The sequence below is a fragment of the Pyrus communis genome, chromosome 5, assembly GCF_963583255.1.
Source record: "Pyrus communis chromosome 5, drPyrComm1.1, whole genome shotgun sequence".
NCBI lineage: Eukaryota > Viridiplantae > Streptophyta > Magnoliopsida > Rosales > Rosaceae > Pyrus > Pyrus communis.
In genome coordinates, this window is record NC_084807.1 from 10,236,910 (window position 1) to 10,262,205 (window position 25,296).

The 25,296-nt window shown below is 39.6% G+C and overlaps 2 protein-coding genes across 2 annotated transcripts; both read left to right on the forward strand.

Moving 5' to 3' along the window:
* Positions 1-4,913: 4,913 nt before the first annotated feature.
* LOC137734273 (uncharacterized) lies at positions 4,914-8,603 on the forward strand. The gene is made up of 8 exons (XM_068473567.1): positions 4,914-5,595; positions 5,707-5,786; positions 6,132-6,195; positions 6,403-6,770; positions 7,405-7,599; positions 7,705-7,744; positions 7,886-7,998; positions 8,568-8,603. Exons 1-8 carry the CDS (start codon positions 4,914-4,916, stop codon positions 8,601-8,603), a joined length of 1,578 nt encoding a protein of 525 aa, XP_068329668.1.
* Positions 8,604-16,010: 7,407 nt separating this feature from the next.
* LOC137735479 (LRR receptor kinase SERK2-like) lies at positions 16,011-19,883 on the forward strand. Its single transcript, XM_068474910.1, has 4 exons — positions 16,011-16,692; positions 17,825-18,085; positions 18,170-19,054; positions 19,265-19,883. The coding sequence occupies exons 1-4, from the start codon at positions 16,266-16,268 to the stop codon at positions 19,741-19,743; spliced, it is 2,052 nt and encodes a 683-aa protein (XP_068331011.1). The 5' UTR covers positions 16,011-16,265; the 3' UTR covers positions 19,744-19,883.
* Positions 19,884-25,296: the final 5,413 nt, after the last annotated feature.

A 25,296-nucleotide genomic window follows, 5' to 3' on the forward strand; every position in this document is an offset into this window, starting at 1 on the left:
CCATCCTCGTTATCTCATCCACTTGGTCTGCAGATGCTCCATATGCAAGCGTCCGTAAGGCAACAATAATTGTTTACTTAGGAAGGACACCTATAACACCAAAAACATCATTCTTTTGCACAAAGTAAGAATCATGGTTGCAAACAGCAATCATGATTTTGTTGAACAAATGTCGTTCCATTCTAAAACGACATCTAAAGTACGTATTAGGGAATGCACTATTAGGGACAAAATAATCGTCCAAGAGTTCCATACCTCGTCGTTGCCTGCTTCTATCAAGGTTTTCGGAACGGCTGGGCCTGCAGATCTGAGCCACAGCTTGGATGACTCGACAGGAATGTGAGGCTCTGCCTATTCTTACTTCGTCATCTCTCCTTCTACGCTCCTCATCTTTTTCCTTCTCATTTTTTGCCATCTGGTGATTGAATATTCCTTTTGATTGGTTAAACAATTCTTCCTCTTCCTGATCGAGTTCCCACATCATCCTTGAGGAAGAAGAAGACATTGTAAGAAAGAAGCAGAAATTATGAATAATGATACAGATTTTTGTGAAGAAGGAAGCAGAAACTATGAATAATGATAGAGATCTTGAGAAAATTGGTGTGAGATTTGTGAGGATGGATGGTGGATTATATGGAGGATTTAGAAAGGATTAGGTTGTAGATAATGTCACGTGGCATGCCGTCATTCGTTAAAAATCTGATGGAAATCTATCCTCAAAGATTGTAAATAGATTATGACACGTGACGCAACGTGATTGGTTAATAATCTTATCAGAAATCCATCACCAATAATTGTATTTTCAGATAATGACACGTGGCATAACGAGTACGATTAAAAATTTTATCGGAAATCCATCCCCAATAATTGTCTTTTCGGATTTTATGACAAGTGGCGTAACGAGAACGATTAAAAATCTTATCCGAAATTACACATAAAATTATTTTGTATTATTTAATAATACTTCGGATAATGACACGTGGCGCAACGAGAACGATTAAAAATCTTATCCGAAATTACAATTAAAATTATTTTGTATTATTTTATAAATAAATAAAATACGAATATTTTATTGCCTATTGCCAGGGCTATTGAAGTGAAACGGTGGAGATGCAAAGGCTATATTGCCAGGGCTATTACTGTTCATTAAGGGCAGTTACTGTTCATAAGATGGATTGAATAGTGAATAGCCTGGGAGGAGGGCTCCAACGCTGGAGTTGCTTTAATTGACTAAGACTATAGTGAATTCAAAGTATAGCCATCCTTGTTGGTGCCATACTTTCTTTGCTTTTGCCTTTTAAGCTTTTAGCCTTTTCCCCCCTAATCCCACCCTTGTATTTAAAGTTGTACCATGGTCCATTTTAAACGGGGATAAGGATCTTTTTCAGATTTTTTTATTTGAAAATACATAGGATCTTTATATTTTTTTTGTTTATCATATATCTTGCATCCAACTTTTTAAAAATATTATTTGTATTTAATTTCAATTAAAAAAACTCAATGATAGTACGATTTACGATGAACGAATAAAATGCGAGGATCCTAGATCACAAAGTGGATCTGGATGAGATCTAAATCCTTTAAAAGGGATGGCATGATTGCTTTCTTTTAAATTTTTTTTTCACATATGATTTTTTCTTATTCCCAATTATTATTTCTAATTTCCACTAACCACATTATTTTCATAATGTTTGTTTGTGCATCAAGTTAAGCTATTGTTGCAAAAGATTTATGTTCCTCAAGTGTATTTTGCCAGAGTAATCGAATAGATCTTATTATAGTTTTTTAAGAGAAAATTAGTATTCTAAGAAGCACACAAACTTATTCACAGATGCACATTAAAATGGGCATTTGGCATTGCTTGATTGCCAACTTTAACCCTATTTTGTTTAATGAGGATCGCTATTTAGACGTTCTACAAAACAGTTGACACTTAAACTGTGACAGCCCGTCCTGAATTATTCGTACCGTAGGTGTGAAATGACGATTTTGCCCTTGATGGGTATTTGTCATTTTGGGTGGTTGTTTTGTTGTTTGGCTGGCTGCATCTGGACCACACACACACACCCTCATCTCTATCATCCTATCCCATGTACCATCCTCTGTCTCGAACACTCTCTCTCTCTCCTTTTCAAGTGTATGGACGAGCTTCCATTTAACCATTTCTGGCACGGATCGACGTCTAGAAGGTAAGATTCGAACTCCTTGCAACTTCCTGAGTTCATTTATACCATTTGTGAGACTTGAAACCTTCGAAAACCTTGAGAACCCTGACCCCATATTTCATGAACTGTTCATGCACACATGGTCGTGAAGTTTTTAGGAGTTTTTAAGGTCATAGGGAGCTTTAGAACACTCTCACGAAGCTCGGGGAAGAAAGTTGAAGTGTTTTGGATGTTGGGAAGCCCAGTTTCAATGAGTTGCAGGTTTGGCCGAAATATCGTGTGTTTTTCCGACGAGATTCTGTTGGTTTTAGGTCCCCAAAGTGGTAAGGTTTTGTTTTACTCTTCGTAAGCTTCATTTTCATACACAATTCGTATTTTGGTTGAGAAACGAGTGAGATTTGACGATCGGAAGTTTTTCCCAGTTTTCGGTGACGACGACGGAGTTCGGCGACTAGTCGGAGAAGAAAAAGGAATATTCTGTTAAGATTAACGGAATATTCATAATGGCAGTTAACGGCGTCAGGTTAGTTTTAACGGTATATTCTATTTTTTAGACGGAATATTCCCTAACGCCGTTAGGGTTACCACACGTGTGCCAGGCATGTGCCTGTGCGTGGGTGGTCGGAAAATTATTTTTAAAATATGGGGATGTTCGTGAGGTTGAGTAGATCGCGTTGGTATATCCAAACATCCCATTTGAGCATTATATGAGAAGTTATTACCTAGTTTTGGTTATGTGCTTTAAATTGACGTTTTTATAGTTGTTTCGCATATAGGTGAGACTTATCCTGAGAATGAGCACAGTCACTCGAGGCAAGGGGGTTACAACCCTTCCACATATCAGTGAGTGGGCTTTTGGTTTTCCGTATATACCTATATACTTGTGGTTTTTCCCAGAAAATGAAATGGAATGTTTATATGTTTTAAATGCCATGCTTAGTGTGTGCCTATTTATTTATGCATGAGTATTTGCATATATGTATGTTTGGTGCTGCGGAAGCACATGTAAGTGCCAGGTAAGCTATAGTTTATAGTTGTGACGTAGTAATTATGTGATATGCATAGAGAGCTCATAATCTGCACTCCCAGTGTTAATGCTCCCGCCCAGAGTAGAGCACAGTTTCCCCGATGTTAGTGCCTCGTAAGGAACCACGTCGCTCTGCTGAGCCTAGTTTCCCCGATGTAGCTCAACTAGGGAAAGCTATTGCTACCACTATTCAATCGGCGCTCCGCCCTCCCCAGATGACTCCTCTAGAGACTATGCATAATTTGAAGCTGGATAAGTTTGAGGGCCATGAGGGTTTTGAGGGAGTTGAGCGGTGGCTTGACCATATTGAAAAGACTTTTCGAGTGTTGTATAATCAGGGGAATCTTCCTGTTGAAAAATGGGTAGAGACGACTTCTTAGTTCTTGGGTAAGGAATCGTCATCTTAGTGGGAACAAGAGGTCCGTCATTTAACCCCAGAGGAAAGGGCTGACTGAGAAGTGTTTAAGCAATTATTTAGGAAAAGGTTTGTGCCTCCTGAGTACATTGATCGTAAGAAGAAAGAATTTACCGAGTTGAAGCAAGGGAAATTGATGGCAAATGAGTATTATAGGAGGTTCACTGATTTATCTTGTTATTATCCAGAGGTTGCTACCAATCCGGATGAGATGCTTTGTAGTTTTCGATTGGGTACTAAGAAAAAGTGGCGTTCTATGGCAACCATTACTCATTGCAACTCTTATCAGGAGTTCTATGAAATTCTATTGAGGATTGAGGATTCTGAGAATATGCCTAGTGAGAGTGAGGAAGAAGAAAAAGATGGCAATCAGAGGAAAGATGAGAAAGGCAAAGGTCAGACATCTCTAGGACCTCGCAAGACCCAGAGTTTTAAGCGAGGTGGGACTAGTTCCAGTTCTTTCAGCGGAGATTTTTGTGCCATTAGTCAAGGAAGATGTGGTAGATTTTCTGGGGGTCCTAGAGGCCAGAGACAGTGCGATACTGGTAGAAGAAGATCTCTGTTATGCCGCAGATGTAACAATCGGCATTTTGGAGAGTAGGAGAGTAGGATAGGCAATAGTGGTTGTTTCACTTGTGGGCAGATGGGACATAGAGCTGCAAATTGTCCCCAGAGTCAGCAGAGGCCCCATCAATCTTTCTTACCACCACCTGCGCCGATCCAGCAGGTTCCAGGGCCTGGTAGTTTCAGGCAAATGGGTCGTGGTGGTGCCTACTATTATCAGGGTGATGTCGTTCCTTATGCTCCATGACAATATCCGTATCCCCAAGATCCTTATTCTCAGAGTGGGTATCCTCAGTACTCTGGAGGTTATATGCCGTATCCTCCCATTCCAGCGGGTGGATCTTAGTGGTACCAGGGATGACAGCCTCAGTAAGGAGAGATTGCTACTAGTAGTGCAAGATCTTCAAGGCAATCTGGTCAGCCTAGTAAGGGGCGTAATGTGCAGGGTCGAGGTGGTTAGACTAGTAGAGGTCGTGGTGGACGATTGCAGACCTAGGGGCGCATCCATAATATATCTCTGCAAGATGCTCAGAATAATCCTGACTTGATTATGGGTACGTTAAATATTCTTGGTTATTTTGCTAGAGTATTGATTGATTGTGGTGCTACACATTCTGTTATTTCTCATACATTTGCTCAAGTGACGCAACCTCACCCTACACCTCTAGGGTATGATTTAGAGTTTGCTATGCCTAGAAGGGAGAAATGTTATGTCGATTGTGTGTATCCAGGATGTCCAATAATGGTGGACGATGTTGATATGCCAGCTGACCTTATCCCGTTAGATATTGTTGATTTTGATGTGATTTTGGGCATAGATTGGTTGCACCATAATCGTGCCAATATTGATTGTTATGGGAAAACAGTTACCTTCCATTGTCCTAGATTACCTGTGGTTACTTTTGTGGGTGAACAGAGTAGGGTGAGACATGGCGTTATTTCTGCTATGCGAGCAAAAAGGTTGTTGTCAAAAGGTTGTCAGGGATACTTAGCTCATGTAGTGTTGAACGATGTTGCTCCTAATAGTGTGGAGGATATAAAGGTGGTCAGGCATTTTCCTAATGCTTTCCCTGACGATTTATCTGGATTGCCGCCAGACCAAGATGTGGAGTTTACCGTTGATTTGCTTCCAGATACTAATCCTATATCCTTAACTCTTTATCGAATGGCTCCTGCTGAGTTGAGGGAATTGAAAATCCAGTTGCAGGAATTAGTGGATAAAGGTTTTATTCAGCCTAGTACTTCACCCTGGGAAGCTCCAGTGTTGTTTGTAAGGAAGAAAGACGAGACTTTGAGGCTATGCATTGATTACCGGCAATTGAATCGGGTAACAATTGAAAACCGTTATCCATTACCGCGTATATATGATTTGTTTGATCAGCTTCGAGGTGCTTGTGTATTTTCCAAGATTGATTTGAGGTCTGGTTATTATCAGTTGAAGATTAGTAGTGAGGATGTCCCTAAGATAACTTTCAGGACTCGTAATGGTCATTATGAGTTTCTGGTAATGCCATTTGGATTGACGAATGCACCAGCAACTTTTATGGATTTGATGAAACGAGTATTCCAGCCGTATTTGTATAGGTTTGTCATTGTCTTTATTGACGATATCCTGGTATACTCTAAGTCTAAATCTGAGCATGTTCGACATCTTACTTTAGTGTTGAAAAGGTTGAGGGAACACCAACTGTATGCTAAATTTAGCAAGTGCCAATTTTGGTTAGATCAAGTGGCATTTTTGGGACACGTCATATCTGCTCAAGGTATTTTGGTGGATCCTTAAAAGGTTGCAGTAGTGGAGAATTAGGAGCAACCACGAACCGTCACTGAGGTGAGGAGTTTTCTTGGCTTAGCAAGATATTACCGACAGTTTGTAAAGGATTTTTCCGTGATTACTTTACCACTGACGAGGTTAACGAGGAAGGATGTTAAATTTGAGTGGGATGATAATTGTGAGCAGAGTTTCCAGCAATTGAAGTATGGTCTCACTCATGCACCTATTTTGGCATTCCTGGATGATAGTGGTAATTTCGAAGTCTACAGTGATGCTTTTTTAAATGGTCTGGGATGTGTGTTGATGCAACATGGTAGGGTGATTGCTTATGCTTCACGACAATTAAAACCTCATGAGTTGAATTACCCTATGCATGATTTGGAGTTAGTGGCCATTATCTTTGCTTTGAAGATGTGGAGACATTATCTTTATGAAGAAAATTGTAAAATCTTTACAGATCATAAGAGTCTTCTATATCTTTTCACTCAGAGGGATCTTAATCTTCGTCAGTGGAGATGGTTGGAACTGCTTAGTGATTATGATGGCACGATTGATTATCACCCTGGTCGTGCGAATATGGTAGTTAATGCACTTAGTAGGAAATCTCAAGGCCATATTAATGCGTTGTACGCTAGTCATGTTCCTCTTCTGGCAAACTTGAGATCAACTGGAGTAAGTTTAGAGGTAGAAGATCATGAGGTAGCCTTACTTGCTAATTTTCAAGTTAGGTCGATTTTAATTGATCATGTACTTGAAGCACTGGTTGATGAAGAGACCCAGGAAATAATTCAAGCAAGGAATCAGGGGAAAAAGAAAGACTTCAGAGTTTGAGAATTGGATGGCATGCTTATGCAGGAGAGTAGAATGTTTGTGCCGAATAATTTGGAATTAAAGAAAGCAATTCTTGATGAAGCGCATATCTCAGTTTATGCGATGCATCCAAGAGCTACTAAAATGTATCATACCATTCAACCATTTTATTTTTGGCCGGGTATGAAAAGAGAGGTATGTGAGTAGGTGTGTCATTTGCCAACAAGTTAAAGCTGAAAGGAATAAGCCGTTTGGGTTATTGCAGCCGCTTCCCGTTCCAGAGTGGAAATGGGAAAATATTACGATGGATTTTGTGTACAAGCTTCCGCGTACACATAATGGTTTTGACGGGATTTGGGTGATTGTTGATCGGCTTACTAAGTCAGCGCATTTTATTCCAATGAGGGAAAAGTATTCTTTAAGCCAATTAGCTGAATTATTCATATCAAAGATTGTGAAGTACTATGGTGTTCCATTGAGTATTGTTTCGGATCGTGACCCAAGATTTACTTCTAAATTTTGGGTGGCTTTTCAGAAAGCTTTGGGTACGAGATTACTCTACAGTACGGCATATCATCCTCAGACAGACGGATAATTAGAGAGGACCATTCAGACGTTGGAGGATATGTTGAGATCTTCGGTGTTGCAGTTTGGCGATGCTTGGCACAAGCGCTTGGATTTAATGGAATTTGCCTACAAAAATAGCTTTTATTCGAGTATCGGCATGTCACCATTTGAGGCACTGTATGGTAAATCTTGTCGTACACCCTTGTGTTCGTCAGAGGTCGGAGAAAGAGTTTTGGTGGGCCCCGAGATTGTAAATGAGACTACTCAGAATGTTCAGGTAATTAAGTCTAACCTGAAAGCGGCCTAGGATCGACAAAAGAGCTTAGCGGACAGGCATGCCACTGATAAAGTGTATAAAGTTGGTGATTGGGTGTTTCTGAAGCTTTCACCGTGGAGAGGTGTAGTACGGTTTGAAAAGAAAGGTAAGTTAAGTCCCAGGTATATCGGACCATATATGATCACCGAGTGAGTTAGTGAAGTGGCTTACAGGCTTGAATTGCCTTCTGAGCTGGCTAAAGTGCATAATGTTTTCCATGTGTTCATGCTTCGTCATTACATTGCAGATCCGTCGCATGTGATACCTCCTCAACCATTGGAAATAAGTTCGGATTTGACATATGACGAGGAACCAGTAATGATTCTGGATTGGAAGGAAAATGTTCAGAGGAACAAGACTGTGAGTTTAGTGAAAGTTTTGTGGAGGAATCACTCACACACCCTCATCCCCATCATCATCTCCCGTGTACCATCCTCTGTCTCGAACACTCTCTTTCTTTCTCTCTCATTCTCAAGTGTACGGACGAGCTTCCATTCAACCATTTATGGCACGAATCAACGTCTAGAAGGTAAGATTTGAACTCCTTGCAATTTCCTGAGTTCATTTATACCATTTGTGAGACTTGAAACCTTCGAAAACCTCAAGAACCCTAACCCCAAATTTCATGCATTGTTCATGCACACATGATCGTGAAGTTTTTAGGAGTTTTAAAGGTCATAGGGAGCTTTAAAACACTTTCACGAAACTCGGGGAAGAAAGTTGAAGTGTTTTGGATGTCGGGAAGCCTAGTTTCAGTGAGTTGCAGGTTTGGTCGGAATATCGTGGGTTTTTCCGACGAGATTCAGTTGGTTTTGGGTCCCCAAAGTGGTAAGGTGTTGTTCTACTCTTCGTAAGCTTCATTTTCATACAAAATTCATGAATTTTGGTTGAGAAACGAGTGAGATTTGACGATTGGAAGTTTTTTCCAGTTTCTAGCGACGACGACGACGGTGTCCGGCGACTAGCCGGAGAAGAAAAGGGAATATTCCGTTAAGATTAAGGAAATATTCATAACAGCAATTAACGGCGTCAGGTTAGTTTCAACGGTATATTCTATTTTTTGGATGGAATATTCCTTAACGCCGTTAGGGTTATCACATGTGTGCCAAGCACATGCCCGCGTGTGGGTGGTCGGAAAATTATTTTTAAAATATGGGGATGTTCGTGAGGTTGAGTAGATTACGTTGGTACATCTAAATATCCCATTTGAGCATTGTATGAGAAGTTATTACCTAGTTTTGGTTATGTGCTTTAAATTGACGTTTTTATAGTTGTTTCGCATATAGGTAAGACCTATCCTAAGGACGAGCGCAGTTACTCGAGGCAAGGGGGTTACAACCCTTCCACATATCAGTGAATGGGCTTTTGGTTTTCCATAAATACCTATATACTTGTGGTTTTCCCCAAAAAATGAAATGGAATGTTTATATGTTTTAAATGCCATGCTTAGTGTGTGCCTATTTATTTATGCATGAGTAGTTGCATATATGTATGTTTAGTGCTGCGGACGCACATGTAAGTGTCAGGTAAGTTATAGTTGACAGTTGTGACGTAGTAGTTATGTGATATGCATAGAGAGCTCATAACCTACACCCCCGGTGTTAGTGCTCCCACCCAGAGTAGGGCACAGTCCTTCACGTGATGTTCACCTCCCGCACCATATGCTCATCTTGGATCCAATTTAGGTGCATAGTCTTGTCGTACAGACCACTATAGGTGGTTCCAACTCGTAAGTGACATGCGATTATTCGTCCAGTCTTCACGTGATCATAGCACTTGAACGTATTTATTTACACCCAGTCCTGTCGTATAGACCACTATAGGTGGTTCCAACTCGTGTACAGGTATAGTTAGGGAGTTGGGATTTGAGCTCTAGATTCAGCCGTACAGGTTACGTTAGGTGACTCCGGCTGACAGGTTACTTGCATTGATTGACATTACCTGGGTTACTTACATTTTATGTGGAGGCATTCGACATGGCATATTTTTGAATATGTTTTCAATATATGTGTATATTCTATTTTCTGGGAAACTATACAAGTTTTACGGTGAGGGGTTAGAACTTTTGATAATGAAATGATTTTGAAAAACTTTGTTTTTGCCCACTCACACTTTCTGTTTTGCGCCCCTCCAGGTTCTAGTTTGGATTGCTCTTTTGGTGGCTTACGAGGAATCCATGACATATCTGGCAGATTATCACCAGTGTAGGACCACCTCTAAGTGTGTTTAGTTAGTATTCTTCTTCTGGACTGCACTTAGGCTTTCTGTGATTTGAATATTGTTTGTCACACTTACACTTGCACTTGTACGTCAACTACATTGTTTTGTAGTTTGGTTTTTATTATTCGTACTTTTATTATTATATTTTGCTTCCGCACTGTGCACATGGTTACGTTATCCTCACGTGACGGCCAGCATGCCTTGGTTTCGGTCGAGGTGTGTCATAATGTAGTTTTGTTTTAAAATTTATGTTGTAACTTTAATTCATTAGAATACAATAAAAAAGAAATATTACAAATGTCAAGAAGTCCTACTTAAACTTGTTTTAGAGGGAGTTTGAATATTTATGGATACATAGATAGCACATTTACATGTTTTGCCTACAATTTAAAGGCAGAAGAAAAAGGCAAAAGAAATGTGGCCATAGTAAGTTTCTCAAATAAATGTGAATCATGGATCATGAATTCATCAATTGAAAGAGTTTCATACACATTTTTTCTCAACTCACACTGATTTTTTTTTTTATATATTTTTTTATTTTTTGTAAAATACAATACAAACTACATTTCTTCTCTAAACTATACTAAAAGAAGGCGAGAAGGTTAAACAAGAAAGTCCTAATACATTTTCTTTTGCATAAATACATTAGGTTAGTTGCCTATCAGAGTGCATGCTCCAATCCCCATGCATCTAAGTTCAAATTCTCTTTCATATAAATTAGAGTACTATTGAAAGCGAAAAGAAAAACAACAATGAACTACTTGAACAAAATGTGTTAATAGGACCCATATAGTGAAGAAAATTGCAAGACTCATTAATTTTTAAAATTAAAAAATGCTACTCTTACTACTTATTTGTATAATCTCTCTAATAAATATAAGACTCACATGCGTTGACATACCCTACCTCTATTAGACCATCTCCAACCCTTGGGATAAAACTTAAAAATCTAAGCCAGAAAATTTTAAGTCATAACTCAGAAACTGTTTTTTTCCTCCAACCCTTGGGCTAAAAGCCAAATTTTTTAGCTCAGAAAATTTAGCTATTAGCCCAGAAACAGCTTTTCTGCTCCAACATTTTTGGCCTAAAATTTTAGCCCCAGATTATTAAAGAATGAACTTAGACTAATTTTTTTCTTAAATTTACTTTTTAAAAAAAAAATTTATGTAAACTATCGTAAATTAATTTTATGAACATTTTAATCTAAAAATATATAAAGTTTGATAAATATTGAAAAATCACAAAATCAATACATGAAACTCATGAAACACTATGGAGGAATATGAAAATCATGATAGAGATGTATAAACACAAAATACATAAAACACACAAGACACATGTGAAGCACATACAAACCACATGTGAAGGACATACAAAACACATCATAGAGATGAAGCACACACTAAACACATGTGAAACACATGACACACACGAAACACATACAAAATACATACAGAACACATGATAGAAAATACATAACACATGTGAAACACAATGTGTCCACTCATCTGATCTTGGGACTTTCCTTTTCTTTTTGCTTCCTTTTGCTTATCTCTTCCCAGGTGCCTTGCAAAAAAAGAGTTGGGGTCATTTCATTGACACCTTCATCTCTGGCATTTGTCGGTGTAGGTTCATGTTGAAATAATCTTCCCATTGTTGGTCCGCATCGGTTCCCCACCTCGGACAATCCTTGAGGACGTCCCAAGCATGTTGCAACTTAAAAACTTGATTTTTTTTGGTGTTACTCTTGTCTTGTAAATTTCCATTGCTTTGTCACCCTATGCAAAAAATACATAAAAATAATTAGTTGCAAAATAATATTATGTACATAACAAATAAAATATCAATAAAAAAACTCACAATTTCTACGGTGCTTCTTCCACTAGCCATGCCAACCACGGCTCTCTCCAAACTTCCATTGTGACATCCCACATTGCCCAGGGGAGTGATCCTTATATGTATATTCCTATCCCTACCTAACACGAGGCCTTTTGGGAGCTCACTGGCTTCGAGTTCCATGGGAACTCTGAAGTTAAGCGAGTAGCGCGGGAGAGCATTCCAAGGATGGGTGACCCATCGGGAAGTTCTCGTGTGAGTTCCCAGAAACAAAACCATGAAGGTGTGGTCGGGGCCCAAAGCGGACAATATGGTGCTGCGGTGGAGTCGGGCCCAGAAGTGGTCCCGCCCAGGGCGAGATGTGACAATTTGGTATCAGAGCCTAACCCTGACCGTTGTGTGCCGACGAGGACGTCGGGCCCTTAAGGGGGGTGGATTGTGACATCCCACATTGCCCGGGGGAGTGATCCTTATATGTATATTCACATCCCTACCTAGCACGAGGCCTTTTGGGAGCTCATTGGCTTCGGGTTCTATGGGAACTCCGAAATTAAGCGAGTAACGCGTGAGAGCATTCCCAGGATGGGTGACCCATCGGGAAGTTCTCGTGTGAGTTCCCAAAAACAAAACCGTGAGGGCGTGGTTGGGGCCCAAAGCGGACAATATCGTGTTGCGGTGGAGTCGGGCCCGGGAAGTGGTCTCACCCGAGCCGGGATGTGACATCCCTTCCATAAAGTGCATGCGTTGTTGATAGTTTTCCACCAATCCTAAACACCACCACCTTACCTCCCGCCGCCATTGCAGTTTTCATGAAACTTTTCAATGATTTTATCCCACAAAACCCTTTTTATTTTGATTCGCGCCAACTGCACCATCTTCACTAACAGAAACTCATGCCAAGCATAAAGCAACATCTTCCTCACATGTCCAATTACGACCTCTAATATGCTTTCTTGCCATCTTGAAAAATTTGGAAATGGAAAGAAATGGTAGAAAGAAAAATTGGAAGAATTGTAGGAGAAAAGTGAGTTTTGTGTGGATGTTTGAACAAATACATAGGTATTTATAGAGTTTTTTTGGTGAATTTTGAGTTAAATATTTTTTTTAATTATTTTAGCTGTTGGATTTAAATTTGGGTCGGTAGATCTTTTTTTTTTACCGTTAGATTTGATTATATTCAATCTCAGCCGTTAGATTCAATGTATTTTAAAATAACATTTAAAAAAAAAAATTTGAATATGGATCGTTGGATCAACCAACGGTTCAAAAATGTCAGCCATTGGGGTCATGATGGTGGTCGACAGCGACCTTGACAGTGGATCCTACCCTGTCGGGCGCTGAAGGCGTCAACTCGCATGTGGCGAGTTAAGTTTGTGACTGGGCTAAGATTGGGCTGGGCTTGGGCGAGTCCACGCACATGTGGGCTAAATCTTGGAGGGAATTTGGCTTGGGTATAGCATTTAGCATTTAACCCAAAGATTTTGGTTGGTTTTTTTTTGGTGGGGGGGGGGGGGTGGGGGTGGGGGAATTAGGGCTGGAAAAAAATCCCAAAAATCCCAAACCAAACCGAAAAAATCCCGATCCCAAACCAAAAAAATCCCAAACCAAAATTCCCGAAATTTTCGGTATGTCATCCCGAACCAAACCGAAATTTTCGGTATGGGATTCGGTATTGCATCTCCATTTTTTCGGTATTCCCATACCGAATAGAATTAAATATTATATATATATATATATATATTATTTTTTAATATATCAAGGAAACAAGGAAACAAAGGAGCAAAGACCATTATGCATGCATGAACATATCAGTATACATATATTATATATATACACGGACAAGGTGGGTACAGGGCATGCAATTAGTTGAGCTCAAATTTTTTTCTTTTGTTTTCGAGTACACAATATGGTTGTTCTTTCAGACATGGGCGCCGCCAAAATTTTCATTTAATTACAACTATGTGGAGGAGGAATCAAAGTTGGAATGTGGGGTGAGATGGCATTAGATTTTTTGATATGATATGCTCGTTCTGTCAAATTATTGGCATTAATCAGTATATATTATCATAATTATTGGATATGATTTGTTTGTTCAACTGGCATGGCTTTTGGCATTTTTCCAGTCATTCATCTCTTAGTAAAACTGTATATGTGTTTCGTTTTCTGCATAATATGTCAAATTTTAGCCCAAAAACATAATATGTCAAATTTTAGTCCAAAAGCCCAAAAGCATTTCGGGATTCCCGATTTGTCCCGAAATCCCGAAATTATTTCGGGATTCCCGAAAATTTGGTTTGGGATTGGTATTGAATTTGGGATTCCCAAAAATTTCGGTTTGGGAATCGGGACAAGGATTTCGGTATGGGATCCCATACCGAACCACCCCTAGGGGGAATAAATGGGGTAATTTGGCCTTTAGCTCAGGGTTGGGTTTGGTCTCATGGCTTAAAATTTTAACCCAAGATTATTGAATAATATTTTAGCCTAATTTTTTTTTTCTGTAACTTTTTTGAAAATAAAATTTATGTAGATTATCCTAATCTATTTTTATGGACATTTTAATTTAAAAATATTTAAATTCCGATAAGTAATTAAAAATCATATAAATACATAAGTATTTATAAAGTTTCAAGTTGAATTTGATTTAAATAATTTTCTTAAATTATTTTAGACGTTATATTTAATTTTGGCCGTTAAATCTTTCCTTTTTTTTATCGTTAGATTTGATCTCATTTGATCATAGTCGTTAGATTATAAGTAAAAAACAAAAAAATGTTTGAAATATGGCAGTTTGGCGGGTCTAGAATAATTTAAGTCAAACTTAAATCCTAAGGGGAATCTAGCCTAGGGATATATTTTCTCCCTAACGTTTATTTTAGCCCAATGATTGGAGATGGTTTAGGAGGCATTTAAAGCTTACAAATGAACTATAAAATAAAAAATTAAAAAAAAGGGTTCATTAGATATTGGTCCTGAAAAATCATGATTTCTAAACATAAACCCACATATAATTAAACATCCAACAAAAATCCAAAAGTCAAATAAACTACCACATAAGAATATAAGTAACCTACTAATACAAATTATTTACAATTTTTGCCACAACCGACACTTGAAAATTAGCTTCAATCAAGGGCCTTAAAATCTAATTAAGCATCATGACGTTTTTTTCTATTTATTTATTTATTTATTTTTAATTTCTACAACAATCTAGTGCATTACTTTAAATAATGACTACATTATTATTCGGTGTAATTATTCTCCTTATATATAATAGTTAAACGTCCCTACTTTACCTGTATAAATAATATTGTTCTATTGCCTGTAATTTACCTACATTATATAAACAAAATATTCTCATATTTCTTTTTGCAATTTACCTGTGATATATACAAATAATATTCTCATGTTTTGTTGGCATTTTCCCTATATTATGCAAGTAGGTAAATTAATATAATAGTAGGTAAAATATGCAAGTAGGTAAATTAATATAATAGTAGGTAAAATATGCAAGTAGGTAAATTTCAATAATAGTAGGTAAATTATGCACACGTGATTTACCTACATTTTTTATGTGAATCAAATATCTAGACTGTATATGTAAATAATTTACCTATAGTTGGTTCTTTTCTTTTTCTTTGTCCTAAAATTAATTTACCTGCAATTTTTATCTCCTTTAATTTATATATTTTTACTTTGACAACAATATATATATATTTTTTATATTTTGAAGTACAATAATTTACCTATATATAATATGGACACGTTGTAATGGTAAATTGGAATTCGAGAGCCAAACTAAACAACAAATCCCTACATTTATATGCAAAATATTATTTTTGTAAAATCATTAATTCTCCCTTACAATTTGTATGGAATTAATTGTGTACATTAAACATTCAACAAGGATGTTTTAGGCATCCAAAAAATTTTAAATGGATAAAGTCAAATATAATTAATGAATTTGCTTATGTGAAATCTAGTCAATGGGGTTTTATTTGAGCAAAAAATTTACATCGGGTTTTATGTGGAGAAAATTGAGTTACATGGGCTAAAGTCATATTTTCAGTAAAAAAAAATAAAAAAAACCACTCAAACAATGCATGCAGCAAGCAAATCATTCTCACACGTAACCTAAGTCGTAAGTACTGCAGATAGTGTTGTTTTCACCTGCGGAGTCCACTCGGATTCGAATCCTCTCCTTTCAAACCAAACCCCACTGTCAGTCTCCATTCGGAAAACCAAGGAAAAAAAAATTAAAAAAATCCAACAATCCTTTCACTCTCACCTCCATGTTCCAAAATCCGACATTTTCCCGCACACTCGAAACAAAACCTAAGAAATCCCCACACTTTCCCACCCATTTTCTCTCATTTTCCCATTAACCAAACAGCACATGTTTATCTTCTCAGGCTATACGCAGAGCCTAAACCACCCATTCCACTTCAAATCCTCAAAAACCCAGCAAAGCCCAGAAACCAAAAACTGAAAAAGTTTCAAAATTTCCCACTCACCCACTAAAATCTCCGTACTTTCTCTCCCATTTTCCCACTCTTTCCCACAAAGCGAACATGCATTATTTCCTTCTCTCCCTTCTCCTCCTCCTCCTCCTCCTCCTCCTCCCCCTCTCTATCTCCTCGCTCACCGAGCTCCCTGCTCTCATGGCAATGAAGGCCTCTCTGGACCCACAAAACCAGTTCTTGACGTCATGGACGCCGCACGCGGACCCCTGCGGCGGCGCTTTTGAAGGCGTGGTTTGCAACGAGCAGGGCCGTGTGACTAATATCTCTCTGCAAGGGAAGGGTCTTTGGGGCCAGATTCCCCCAGCTGTTGGCGGCCTGAGGAACCTCACTGGGCTGTACCTTCACTTCAATGCTTTGAATGGGAAGATCCCAAAGCAGATTGCTGCTTTGAACCAGCTCGCCGATTTGTACCTCAATGTGAACAATCTGTCTGGTGCAATTCCTCGTGAGATTGGTAAAATGCCCAATTTGCAAGGTGGGTTTTTGGTTTTTTGTTGAAAATTTGAAGTTTTGTGCTTATTTGAGATTGAATGTTCACATTTTGTTGACAAGACGATATTTTAAACTACTATTATTTACGGAGAGTGAGATTCGAACTTGGCCACAAGGGTGCTTGTGTGAGATTGAATGTTCACATTAGTAGTGTTATTTATTTATTTTAACAAGCGATATTCTAAACTACACTCCAATTTACGATGAGTGAGATTCGAAGTGCAAGAGTGCTTGTGTGGGATTAAATGTCTAAGAATTTCTTGTTCTGCCCTTTTTTTGTAAAGAAAACGTAAAGCTTTTTGATAAATGCATAAAGAGGCACTGAAGGCTTTTCTGCTTCGCATCTCATGTGGTGAAAAGTGGCTGCATTGAAAGCTTTTGCTCACCGAATTATTGCGTATGGATTTCTGGGTTTTTTTTAATCCCTGAAATTTATTGGTTGAAATTGGTGCATTGATCAATTTATATTTCTTATATTTTTATACTGGTTTAGGTTTGATCTGGTTTCTCATTTACATTTACCTGGTCAATTCTATCAAAGTTCAGCTTCTTAGATTAAAGTAAAGTAAAAACTGGATGCAGTTAAAAGCTATAATTTTGTAAGTTGTAATTTAAATTTTTTCCTAGATGATATAATGTGCAATAAACTTTGGAGGTTTCGTTAACTTTAATGACTTTCTTTTCTGTATTCAAGAAATGAACTTAAACAGTCCGGCGATCTAGCTAAAAAATGGAGGGAGGACAAGAAACAGTTTTTATTCTTTTCTAAAGGTTTTATTTATTTGGTGCTATGGCTGTGCTACTCTGTTAGTCATAAATTTTCTAATACGAAGATCTCTAGTTCAAATTCCCGCTCTCGTTTCCCATTGATCTAAGTATTTTCGAATTTATTTACTATTTCTGAAAGACTGTTTATCTGTAGTTTGATACTGCAAAGAGAATCTACAGAAGCTATTTTTCCGAGACCTCTTTGAATAAATGAATTTCTTTGTCCAACGAATCTTTATTCGAAATGATTCTATAGTTTGAATAGCATCGAAGTCTCAGGGCTATTGGTAACTTGGTGATTAAACATAGTATTTCAACCTGAGTTTCTCTTTGTGTGGACTTTGCAGTTTTGCAGTTGTGTTACAACAAGTTGACTGGGGGAATACCTACGGAATTAGGGCAGCTTAAAAGGCTTAGTGTTCTTGCAGTGCAATCCAATCAGTTAATGGGGGCAATTCCTGCAAGTTTGGGTGAGTTGGGGATGCTAACAAGGTTGGATTTGAGCTTTAATAGCTTTTTTGGTCCTATTCCAGCAAAATTAGCTGATGCTTCTATGCTAGAAGTCCTTGATGTTCGAAGCAATACTCTCTCAGGAAATATACCTCCAGGTAAAATGTTGTTTGTTTTCTTTCTTCGGTTTTCTCTGTAAGAATTTTAATTTGACCCTTTTGCATTTTCAAATGAAAATACAGCTCTAAAGAGACTTAATGAAGGATTCCAATACAAAAACAACCCGAACTTATGTGGGGTTGGGTTTTCTGGTTTAGAACCATGCACAGCTACTGCTCGGAACCCAAACATGCCACAACCATTTGAACCTAATAACTTTTCTGGAAAAGGTCTTCCAGACTCATCTACTGCAAAAGAAATCCCCGAGACAGCAAATATTCATTCCAATTGTAGCCAAACCCACTGTTCAGAAGCATCAAACTCCCCAGAAATTGGTTTAGTCTTTGGGGTGATTGGAGTTGTTGTTGCTTTAACGGTATCTGGGCTATTCTTGTTCTCCTGGTATCGTCGACAAAAGCAGAAGATTGGGAGTACTTTTGACTCTTCTGATAGCAGGCTTAGTACTGACCAAGCAAAGGAAGTTCACAAGAAGAGTGTGTCTCCTCTCATCAATCTGGAGTATTCTAACGGGTGGGATCCATTGGCTAGAGGCAGCAGTGGGTACTCTCAAGAAGTTCTTGAGAGTTTTATGATAAATTTAGAAGAAGTGGAACGTGCAACTCAAAGCTTTTCGGAAGTCAATCTGTTGCGGAAGGGTAATTTTTCTGCCATCTATAAGGGGATCCTAAGAGACGGATCAGTTGTTACTATAAACTGCATTAGCAAGACAAGCTGTAAGCCCGACGAAGCTGAATTTTTGAAGGGGTTGAAGATATTGACATCATTAAAACATGAGAATCTTGTTAGGTTGAGAGGCTTTTGCCGCTCAAAAGGCAGGGGAGAGTGGTTTCTTATCTATGATTTTATCCCAAATGAAAGTCTGTTACAGTATCTCGACATTAAGGATGGCAGTGCCGAGGCTCTTGAATGGTCAACCAGAGTATCTATAATCAATGGGATTGCTAAAGGTCAGTGTATATCTTGCCAATAAAGCTACTGTCAATGTTCTTTCTTTATTTTGTTTTTTTCGTTCTTCTAATACTTTGGAGACTGCCAACACATGTACAAGTAGTGAATTTGACATTTATATAGTGTACTGTGAAATTCACTTGGCATATGCTGAAGTTTCCCTTCTAATTTTTTGGATATGCTGAATATTTGATATATTTTGGAGGCAGGTATTGGATATTTGCATGGAAATGAAGGCAATAAACCTGCTATAGTTCATCAGACCATATCAGCCGAGAAGGTGCTTATTGACTCCCACTATAACCCCTTACTATCGGAATCCGGTTTGCACAAACTCCTAGCAGATGATATTGTCTTCTCCATGCTCAAACCCAGTGCTGCCATGGGGTACCTTGCTCCCGAGTACACCACCACTGGTCGCTTCACTTCAAAGAGTGACATTTATGCATTTGGTATGATTGTGTTTCAACTCCTTTGTGGAAAACGTAAAATCACCCAGGTGACTCGCCAAGGTGCTGAGGCCGGCAGATTTGAAGATTTTATTGATGCAAACCTTGAGGGAAAGTTTTCGGAATCAGAGGCAAGTAAACTTGGAAGACTTGCTCTTCTTTGCACGCACGAGTCTCCCATTTACAGGCCACCAATAGAAAATGTGGTCAAAGAGCTAAGCGAGTTCAATTGCACTTAGAAGCTATTGTTTTACAATGTTTCCTTCTAAAACTCAACTCTGTAAAATTGTAAATGGAAGCAAACTTAACTCCTGGTATTGTATATTTACATGCCACCCTTGATATTTACAAACTGCCTTTCTTCAGATTTTGCGCCATTTAGGAGAAAACAGTCAGTCCATAGCAGAACTAATTAAACATGTTCACATATGTGGATTAGGCCAATTGGTCGAGGCGCTGTGAATGTCCTCTCGCATCCAAGTTTGAACTCTCCTTTCTGAGAATTATGAGAATGGAAGTGTTATTAGCACTTCAAAAATCTCATTTTACATTCCTTATAAGTGTATTTTTCTTTCCTAATATAGAAAGTTTGGAGTGTGGAATGAGATTTTTGTAGTGATAATAACAATTCCCTTATGAGAATTATAGTAATGTATAACACCGTCTACTTAAATTTAAACATGTTGCAACCCATTTGAGGAAAGCAACTTACATCTGTAAAATCTCAAAACTATAGCTAGTGGGATCCTTTGATGTTGAAATTTTTAGGGTTGGTAGCTAACATGTCAAGAAAGATCGTGTCAAAATTTCAGAGTGAACGGACACTTTTGGTGGTTCTAAAAAATACAGAAATTTAAGTTAGGTTGCAGAGAAGGGTTCCTAGACCAGTGCGGAGAAACTTCGATTATTATCTGAAGTATATATAGAATTGATATATTTCCTTAATTTCTTTATAGGTACAGGTTTGTGGTTATATACACTTTGAATACAATCCTAATATGGTAAATACAATCATACTTGAATGACTGAATCAATCCTAATCAAATAGAATAGGAAAGACAGCATAGCATATATCATAGTTGACTTTCATACGGAGTAGTCGATTGTGCGGTTGATGGAGCAGATTGTGTTGTTGACGAACTGATCTCCTTTGATGTAGGAGATTCCTTAACACGCCCTCGCAAGACGGTGGCACCATCGGAGACACTGATCTTGGAACGAAGGAGATGGAAACGAGGACGTGGCAAGGATTTGGTGAGAGCGTCAGCAAGCTGATCAGTCATGGAGACATGAGATACTTGAAGAAGACCACGAGTGACACGATCCCATACAAACTGAAAATCAATATCGATATGTTTCATACGGGAATGTAGGACAGGATTAGCACAATAGAACATGGCTCCAATGTTATCACAAGAAACAACCGGTGTTGTAGGGAGAGAAATGCCAAGTTCACGCAGTAAGGATTGAATCCATGTGAGTTCAGCAGTGGTGGCAGCAATGGCCCAATATTCGGCTTCGGTGGAGGAGCGAGAGACAGACCGCTGCTTACAGGAGCTCCAAGAGATGAGATTTCCATCGAGATAGACAACATAGCCAGTCGTAGACTTGCGATCATCACGATCACCAGCCCAGTCAGCATCGAAAAAGGCATAGAGACAATGAGAGGGGCGACGATAAAGATGAAGGCCAAAGTAAATGGTACCCTTCAAGTAGTGAAGAAGACGCTTGAGTGCCTGCCAATGAGTCTCGGAAGGAGAATGCATGAATTGAGAGAACTTATTGACTGTGAAGGAGATGTCAAGGCGTGTAAGGCTTAGGTATTGAAGACCACCAACAAGACGACGTTAGGGAGTGGCATCCGTTAGGGATGAGCTATCATAGAGCATGAGTAAGTTAGTGGTAGAGAGAGGCATACTGACAGCCTTTGCACCATCCATCTTGGCATTGACAAGAAGATCATGAATGTACTTGTGCTGAGAGAGGAATAGGCCAGTGTCTGTGGAAAGGACTTCAACACCAAGAAAGTAATGTAATGAGCCCAGGTCCTTGACGGAGAACCGAGTTGCCAACAGTTGGATAAACTTTGCTACAAGTGAGGAATCGTTGCCTGTAATAAGAAGATCATCAACATAAACCAAAAAATAAATTACAGCAGTCCCATTTTTCAAGAGAAAGAGCGAGGCATCAGAGATGGCATTGACAAAGCCATGGGAGAGCAGAAATGAGTGTAATTCCTTGTACCATGCCCGGGGAGCCTGTTTGAGGCCATATAGGGCTTTCTTCAATTTACACACATGAGATGGATGATTAGAGTCAACAAAACCAGGCGGTTGGACCATATAGACATTTTCACGGAGTGTGCCATGAAGGAAAGCATTGTTAACGTCCAACTGACGAATTGGCCACCCATGAGTCACGGCAAGATGCAAAACAATGCGTATGGTAGTAGGTTTGATCACCGGACTGAAAGTATCTGAAAAATCAACACCAGGGCGTTGGTGAAAACCTTTGGCAACTAAGCGTGCCTTGTACCTGTCAATAGTGCCATCAGGATGCCGTTTGATACGAAACACCCACTTACAACCAATAAGATTTTGAGAAGGAAAGGAAGGAACGAGCTCCTATGTACCATTGCGAATTAACGCATTGAACTCATTGGATATTGCTTGCCGCTAAAGGGGATCCTTGACGGCCTGGGAAACATATGTTGGTTCAACTGAGGAGAGAATGAGATGTTTAGTAGCAGTCATAGCATACCGAGGATTGGGTTTGTGGATACCTGCTTTGGCACATGTGATCATGGAATGATCGGGGAGCACAGGAGGTACTGGGGGGGGGGGGTTGGGGGGTGTGGGTCAGAGGATGGAAAGGTGACAACAGTCCTATGAGGGTTTCTAGTGTATGAACGAACGAGGTTGAGGGGAAGAGGTGGCTGGACGTGATCAGTTTGGGCTGGAGAATGTGGTGGGGTGAATAGAGGTGTGGTTGAGGTAGGGGCCAATGCGTGGTGATTGGGTGACGGTAAGAAAGGAGTGGTAGCAGCAGCAATAGGGGCCGGGGCAACGGATGGTGACGGTTCTGAGACAGGGGCAGATTCTGATGATGATGATGATGTGACATGTGGTGGCAGCGAAGAAGAAACAACTGACTCAACAGGCCTGGTGGGTAAGTGTACAGGAACATGAGTAACTGGAGAAAAAGAGGAGACCCAAGTGTAAGAGTTATCAACAGTGACATAGGGAGTGGAGGAAGGGAGGTTGGCAAGAGGAAAAGTGGACTCATCGAATTGAACATGTCGAGAGATAAAAAGTTTGTTGGAGGAAAGATCAAGACACTGAAAAGCACTTTGATTAGATGAGTAACCAAGGAAGAGACATGGGCGGGAACGAGGGAGTAATTTATTGGAATTGTAAGGACGTAACCAAGGAAAACACAAGCACCCAAATGTACGAAGACGGGAGTAGTTGGGTTGTTCGTCAAAGAGTTGAGTGAATGGGGAGAGATTATGAAGAAGCGGAGTAGGCATGCGGTTGATAAGATAGGCAGCTGTTTTAAAGGCATAAGACCAATAGGTGAGAGGTAAAGAAGCTTGATGAAGAAGGGTGAGACCAGTTTCAACAATATGATGATGTCGTCGTTCGGTGACTCCATTGTGTTGAGGAGTGTGAGGTGGTGTAAGAAGATGGGTGATGCCATTGGATGAGAGAAAATGTTGGAGTTTGATGAATTCGCCCCCACCATCAGTGTATAATCTAGTGATTTTTCTTTTGAAGTAATTTTCGACAAGTGCTTTGAAGGTGACAAAAGTGGAAAACACATCAGATTTCTTTTTGAGAGGGTAGAGCCATATGTATTTTGTAAAATGGTCAACAAAGATAACATAGTAGGAAAAACCATCAATAGAAGAGTATGGAGCAGGGCCCTAAACATCACTATAAAGGAGGTCTAATGCACCATGACTGGTGAGAGACGAAGTACCAAACGGGAGACGATGGCTTTTATTACATAGACATGAATGACAAACAGACTCGAACAACTTGGAAGACACATTAATGGAAGACATACGAATGACTTGTTGGAGAGTTTGATGGCTGGGGTAACCAAGACGACGATGCCAGAGGTTGGGAGAGACCACCACACCCACCATAGTTTGCGGTTGATAAAACGATTTGGGAGACCACTTGTACACATCATCCTTATTCGGGCCTCGAAGAAGAACCGCCCCCGTGCTCAAATCCTTGACATGAAAGAAATCAGGAAAAAGTTCAATAGAGGTATTATTTTGTTTATTAAGTTTAGAGATAGAAATAATGTCTTTTTTCATAGAAGGAACACATAGAACGTTTGATCAGCTGAAAGATTAGGAGGATGAGGAGGGTAAAGTGGTTGAACCGACATGAGTGATACCCAAACCTGAACCATTACCAATAATTATTTCATCAGGACCATCATATATAGAGGCACCAGAGAGAGTGTTGACATTGGAGGTAACATGGTGAGAAGCACCGGAATCAAGCAACCATGTTGGAAAAGAGGTGGACCGGCCATGGGTGATAGGATTGGCCATTAGCGGACTGGGAGGTCCAGATTGGAGTTGAGGGCAGCGTTTGGCACTATGACCTTGAGTGCCACACCATTAACAGAAACCACGATAACCTGTGTTGTTCATGTTGGTAGAGTGGCGACCATTGTCGGTGAAAGATTGTTGGGTGGGCTTGTAGGAACTACGAGAATTGGTGGCAATAGAAGATGTGTGGGGGTGCTCGAAGGAACCACGAGAAGGATTGCGAGAAGCAAAGGGCCCACGGTTGGAGTTGGAGTTGTGAGAGCGATAGCCACGGTTTGAGGTGTGGGAGCGAGATGTCTGAATGACATTGGCAGTGATCACTGGGGCTACAACAACGGTATCATCACGCTTGAGAGCAGCTTCATGTTCAACCAGTTTGTCATCCAGGTTTTCAAAAGAGATTGAGGTGTTGCGGGAACGAACTACCGCAGCAATTTCCTTGAAGTCAGAGCTAACACCATTAAGAATGTAGAGGAGGAGATCGTCATCAGAGAGGGGGACATCAATGATGGCAAGCTCATCTGCAATAACACGAACTTCTTGCAGATACTCAGAGACATGCTTGTTCTCACGACGCAGGAGAGTAAGGCGTTCTTTGAGACCAAGAACGCGGGCATGGGCTTTGCTAGCAAAGAGATGGAGAAGCTTGTCCCAAGCCTCCTTGGATGTCTTGGCAGAGGCAATAAGAGAGATGACCTGCGGGGAGACGGAAGCAAGAATCGCATGAAGGAGGAGTTGATCTTGCCGAATCCAAAAGGTGCGAAGCACAGTTTGAGTGGTTGATGGGCAGAGATGAGAACCATCCACATAACCCATGAGGTCATAGCCGTAAAGAAGGGAGGTGAACTGAGCATGCCAGGATGGGTAATTGGTGGGTGTGAGTTTCACAGGTAGTTGGGCTGTAGCATTGATGGTGATCAAGGTGGGAGTAGTGGAGTTGAGCTCTGGTAGAGGGTTGGTTGTAGCGGCGTCAGTGGCCATGGATGAAGATAGGAAAGAGAGGGGTCAAAAAAAAAAAAAATTGCTCGTTGGAGTTTTTGGGCTCGTGATACCATATAGAATTGATATATTTCCTTAATTTCTTTATAGGTACAGGTCTGTGGTTATATACACTTTGAATACAATCCTAATATGGTAAATACAATCATACTTGAATGACTGAATCAATCCTAATCAAATAGAATAGGAAAGACAGCATAGCATATATCATAGTTGACTTTCA